Raw genomic sequence first — 6,000 nt, 5'->3', positions numbered from 1 at the left:
TATTCATATTTTGGCCCAAGAACAAGTGGTTTGGTTGTTCCCCTGCCCACACCAAATTTTGACCACATAATTTTTTTTATTTTTCCCTTTACTGTACAATAGAATACCTACCCTAACTTAACTAATCAGGGACTCTGTAAGAAAGCAGGCATGAGAATGGCTTTTTTGAAAAGCATGTGAATTTGGCCTTAAAAAGCCCAAAATAGGCTAGAAAAAAAAATTAAAATGTGTTAATTTGGACAACAAAATAGCCTAAATTCAGGCAAAAGCCTAAAATGTCTCATGCCTGGAAAGGCAGTAGAGCCCATGGGGTTAGGACATTGATGTATTCTCATGACAATTTATTCTCTACATCATCATTTTGCCTCAACAAGCAATTATAGCTTTGGAATGTATCAAGCAAATATATCACTTTTTAACTGCTCAGTGTAGAAATGGGTAAGTGCAATAGCTGCAGTGTGTGCATTTGGCAATTTGTGACCCGTTACAGCAAAAGGTACCTTAAGTCGGGAGCTACATATGCCTTATTTTGCTAGTAACAAATGCATTCTAAACCAATCATTAATCCTATTGTTGTAGAGGATAATAAGCTTGTACCTGTCTATAGAACTGTTTGTTATACAGCTCTAGTCTTTATTTGATATGGCTAATCCTGTTCAAGTGGGCGTGAGTGGTGGGTTACAAAAGCATTGTATTGTATTTGTATAGGTATGTAGCCACCCACTAACAATGAGAAGACATTCCTGAACCTCGTTGACTTGTAGATGATTTGAAATGACCGCCACTTCAGATTGTCATTATTGTTTGATATTTTCTGCCAACATTGGGGAAAAAGAGACACTTGTAGCAGCCGACATAAGGTACCTTTCGCTGTAACGGGTCACATTTACAAACGGTATATTGTATTCATCTACACATGGTAGCTACACATGGCAGCTATTGCACTTAACCCACTTCTGGAACTGAGCAGTCGTTTTGACCAATTATAGGAGATGTACATCCATCATCTCTATACTTTGTCTCACCTCAAGTTCGGTAATGATGTAGGTGCATATTTCGTTGGTCACAGTATCAAATTGTGTGTGTTAAGGGACCGTTCACAAACACTTGTTAGGGGGGCCCGATGCAACAAAGTTTTATTGCAAACATTTTTTGGGGTCCCCCCTTTACAGACCTCAAAAATTTCAGGGCCCCCCTTTTTGTCATGAAAATTATGGGTCAACCCCATAGAAAACCATATAAACTCAATTTTTCCAGGACAATTTGTTATCATTTTCTTCAGGCCCCCCCCCTTAGGAGGGTCAAAAATTTTCAGGGCCCCATTTTTGCATCAGTCCCCCCCCTAACAAGTGTTTGTGAACGGTCCCTAACCTAACCCTGAAGTGCATATGTCTACACACGTGTACAAGGGCGGTTTGTCCGTACCCTTGCGGAGCAACCACATAAAAACACTGACATCACTACCGAACTTGAAGTGAAACGAAGTGTAGCAGTCAACAATGGACCAATAATAAGTATTCTTAATAGTACTGTTTATTTTATAACATAAAATGTAACTTTATACATAAAATTGAAAAAAAAAGAAGACTGTATTGTGTTTACTTTAGTCTTCATATACTCTCTGTAAGTACAATGTACATGTATAAGTTTCAGAAATAAAACAGAGCATTATGATAAAAACGTAAAATGTGTCCAAATGTGTTTTTTTTTTTCCATTTTTAAATTTTTATATCTTCAAGCTATATAAAACATTACCTGGACCGGTGTATGAACATTCAACACATAGGCAGATTCCAAGTTCTCCAACAAAACCACAACAAGAATGTTATGGTTAGATACCTTCAAATTTATCTACCGTATTGTTTGTAATAAACGCTCCCCCTATAATAAACGCCCCCCTCCAATTTTTCTGAGAAAAATTGACAAAAATGTAAACATTTCCATGCTATATTGTGTGAGTAAGCTTAAAAACTTGCATCAGTCATGTCAATCTTGTCAGTGACGATCGCTAAATTGCATGGACAAAACCTATGACTCAACTTCCATCCATTCCATTGCCTAATTATGGTAGAATTTCACCAGATTCTTGCTTGATGATGCACTTACGGGTGCAATTTTGATGAATTTACCACGAAAATGATATTTTCCATGGGCGTCGCCATAATACTAGTATTGGAAAAGTCGTAAATCCCTCCTTTCTACAGGAGCACCATCTGGAAATTTAACCCGATTGTAATGGGTTTTTTTCACTGACAATTCACCTTCAATAAACGCCCTCCTTTTGGAAAAATGCAACGCCCCCGGAGCGTTTATTACAAACAATACGGTATTTTTGCATTTTGTCATTTTAGTAATAATGAACTTCTGGATTTGTGAAATTAAGTCCTCGCAAATATTACCACCACTGATTAGCTCTGGTTAATTACAAAAAAAAGTACCTGTAAAAATAAGTAACTTTTAGCCCGCACTTTCCATACATCACGTTTGCGTATCCTCTAAGTTGGTTCCAATTTTGCTGCCAGTTTTATCATCTGTTCCTGCCTCTTCTCCTGCATCATCTTCATCACTGTCGGAGGATACTACCGGGGTTGACGCAACAGGTGTGGCGTAATCTTCTTCCTCTATATCTTCTGCATCACTTTGTACTTCAATGGGACCAGTAATCTCTGGTACGTAATCAACTGCGATAAACACATCAAATTCCAAAGCTTATTTAAAGAAGCATTTTTGTCATAAGTAGTAGGGTAAGGGTTTCCACAGATTTTAACCAGATGGGCACTACTGGTTGAATTACAGGCTCTAAGAGCTATATTGATTGGTTACAAAGAAGGCTATAGCAAGTATTGAACCAATCAGAGATATGGTAAGAATAGAGAACTATTTTGATTGGTTATATAACATATTGAGCCAATCGTGGATATGGTAAGATAAGTTATTAAGCTGTACGGGGTCTAAATCTAAATTGATTGTTTCCTAGATGATAATATCATGTAATTAACCAATCAGTAACAATGTAAGAAAAACTGTAGTTCTCAGGCGGTAAACATTCCAAAACTTTTCAATGACTATATAAATCACCTTCAATGAAGCTCAGGCAAACTGACATAAAGTCTGCACAAAAAGAAACTCAGCTGTTATAAACACGCCTATAGCTTCGGAACTAATAATTGTTTTCACATTATTTCAACATAAAAAGAAGGATGGTTTATTTCGCACTTTGATACCTAATTTGTCCAATTTTGTTCAATATTAACAATGCAGCAGTGTTTTGGAAGAAAAATAGCCGAATATAAAAGTTGCAACTATTTGTATTGATTTTGTAGTGAGCGTGAAGATAATGGCGGGCTTTACGTGCTACCGTGCTGACATAATAACCATTGATCGCTGTAAACTGCAACTTTTAAAATCAGGTATTTTTCTTTAAAAACACTACTGTGTTGTTAATATTGAACAACATTTGACAAATGTGGTATCAAAATGCGTGTAAATAATTCATCCTTCCCTCTATGTTAAAATATTGTGAAAACAATTATTAGTTCTGAAGCTATAGTCGTGTTTATAACAGCTGAGTTTCTTTTTGTGCAGACTTTATAATAAATTGAGAGAGAGAAAAATCGGGACTGAACCCCAGTCCTCATGATTACCAGTCAAGAGTTATACCACTGGACTACCAAAGTTCACAGTTGATATCTGGGTAATCTCACCTAGTCATGATTGCAAACTATATATATATCAGACAAGTTACAATTCCAGACCTTAAAATCTGCCTCTAAGTAAGCCTTCTCCAGCTGACCAGTCTTGCTTCACACAATGATTTTGTAGAAACACTTTTCTTTTCTCCCTCTCTTTTACACTCCTTTTTACAAAGTTTGAATTCTTTAGAAAAGTCAACAGGTCTTATACAACTTTTTGGAATTTCAATGCCCAAAATAAACATTCTGTGACTTTTCCATGATCTTTAAAATCACCACATTTCCAGACTCTGTGGGAAACATGATGGTTTCAACAAACCCATATACCTGACTGGAATAGGTTTTTGAAACCCTGTTACTTACTACAGATTTCCATTGTAAAAACATTTTTGTGAAGAAGATATAACCTCATGAACTAAGTATAGCGTTTCTCGTCTAAAGTTTAGAGTAACGTCAGAACAAATTATGCATATCGCCACTGGGCGGGAAAAACCTCATCAAAAATATTATGTACTTTTTGCCCTTGAACATGGGTGAAGCAAACCATTCAATATAAAGTCTACACCTACAAGGCTTTATCCATTTTCAAGGGCCAAAAGTAATTTCTTGCATGCACTTTTAGCCCTTGAACGTGGATGAAGCAAACCTCTTCAATATAAAGTCTACACCTACAAGGTTTTTATCCATGTTCAAGGGCCAAAAGTACATATAAGGTTTTACCGACCAGTGACGATATGTGACCCTCGGCACAACTGAGCCCGGATGTCGCCAGTGCCACTATTGAGATATGCTCCATCGAACTTAACAATAAACAATAGGAAACAAATGATTTATTGACTGTTTTATTGATTTTTCACTACTTAAATGTCAAGTACTATAGACATGATATACATCATTTTAAAGCTAATTTCAAGCAGAATATTTTGGTTGAATATCTCAAAAATGATGATTGGCGACTTCAGGGCTCAGTTGTGCCGAGGGGTCACATATGTGAAAAGGTCTGTGTTGACTTACCACCCATAATACCACTCTCATCTCCAGCAGAACTTTCATCTGACAAAATACTGCTCAGCTTCCTCTCTCCACCTGGCAACCCCACTTCATCCTCATCTTCTCCAGTTACCACCTGCCTTGCATCGTCATCAGGTAATATCAGGGTCACCTTTTCTTTGGTAGTTTCCTCTTCTTCCACCTGCACCTCTTTTGTTTCCTCCTCTTCTTCCACCTGTTCCTCCTCCTCCTCGTCTCCATCATCTATGGTGTCTTTGAGGTCTTCTTCTGTACCTAAGAAGTCATCTAAAGCTTCCTGGTCACCTTGATCTACAGAGAGATCAAACTCTTCTAGAGAGCTGACTGATTTCTCTACTGGCTCTGCAATGGGACCTACAATGAAATATCAGTTGGATACTGTTATTATCAGTATCACTGCTTTTATATTAATGGGGCTTGGCACAGTAAAGTTAGAACATTAAGAGTCGAGATGCAAAATGCAATAAATGCCAATTGGGATATTTATATTGTTTAGGGAAGGCTAACCCCCTCCCCTCTAACGTAAGTGTCAAATATCGAAAATTCCAACCCGTATTAATTGGGCACAGGGCCTTCGCTATGGTCGATGGGGTTGTGGAGGGGTGCGACATTGCTAGGATATTGATCACGTTTAAGAAACAATAATTCTACTTTATTTTGAAATATTTTTCTTCATAAAAAATTTGGACTTGCTGGATTTTCAAATATAAAAGAATTAAAGTGCAGTATACAGCTGCTTTAAAAAATGAACTTACAAGTTGCAGGTTGCGAGTACGAGTACTGCACTCTATATTTATTTGAAATCATTTTGAAGCAACCAGTGTAAAATGTCAATATCGTACTTCAGAAAATACTAAAATTTTACAATTATATATTAAATCCTTAAAAAAAGATCAACTTTGACCGATGTTTTAGCTACTTCTTTACAAACGTAATCGGACTTTTTGACCCCCTCCCTCCCTAACGAAAGGACTTTCGTTTATAGGGCTTCATCAAACTTTTGGGTTGTTCCCTTATTGCATTCTGCATAGCAACTCATACCCTGTCCATTGTGATATATCATGTATTGCAGTGAAATGAACGCAACATGATATATTAGCATGAAAGTTCATCTGTGTTGGTAGACATCATAATTTATGATTTTAAACTTTTGATCTCAACACAAGATTAGACATGACCCGGACATAAAGTTCACCACAGAAGGAGAGGAGGATAGAGCGCTCGCGTTCCTGGATACACACACGGTTATCCAAGCGGATGGTAGCCTGAGGATCAAGAT

General features: G+C 37.2%; 1 protein-coding gene across 1 annotated transcript in view; it reads right to left on the bottom strand.

The window, feature by feature from the left end:
• Positions 1–669: 669 nt before the first annotated feature.
• Positions 670–6,000, bottom strand: part of LOC140135714 (dysbindin-like) — a 222,328-nt gene continuing 216,997 nt past the window's right edge. The window contains exons 11-12 of the mRNA XM_072157307.1: positions 4,707–5,075; positions 670–2,681 (exon numbers count right to left, since the gene is read on the bottom strand). Of these exons, the coding sequence (XP_072013408.1) occupies positions 2,479–2,681; positions 4,707–5,075 (572 nt within the window). The 3' untranslated portion in view covers positions 670–2,478. The remainder of the gene's footprint in view (positions 2,682–4,706; positions 5,076–6,000) is intronic.

The sequence above is a fragment of the Amphiura filiformis genome, chromosome 16 (assembly GCF_039555335.1).
Source record: "Amphiura filiformis chromosome 16, Afil_fr2py, whole genome shotgun sequence".
NCBI classification, from domain to species: domain Eukaryota; kingdom Metazoa; phylum Echinodermata; class Ophiuroidea; order Amphilepidida; family Amphiuridae; genus Amphiura; species Amphiura filiformis.
The sequence above is the reverse complement of the archived record's forward strand: the minus strand, read 5'-3'. Positions and strand labels throughout refer to the sequence as shown.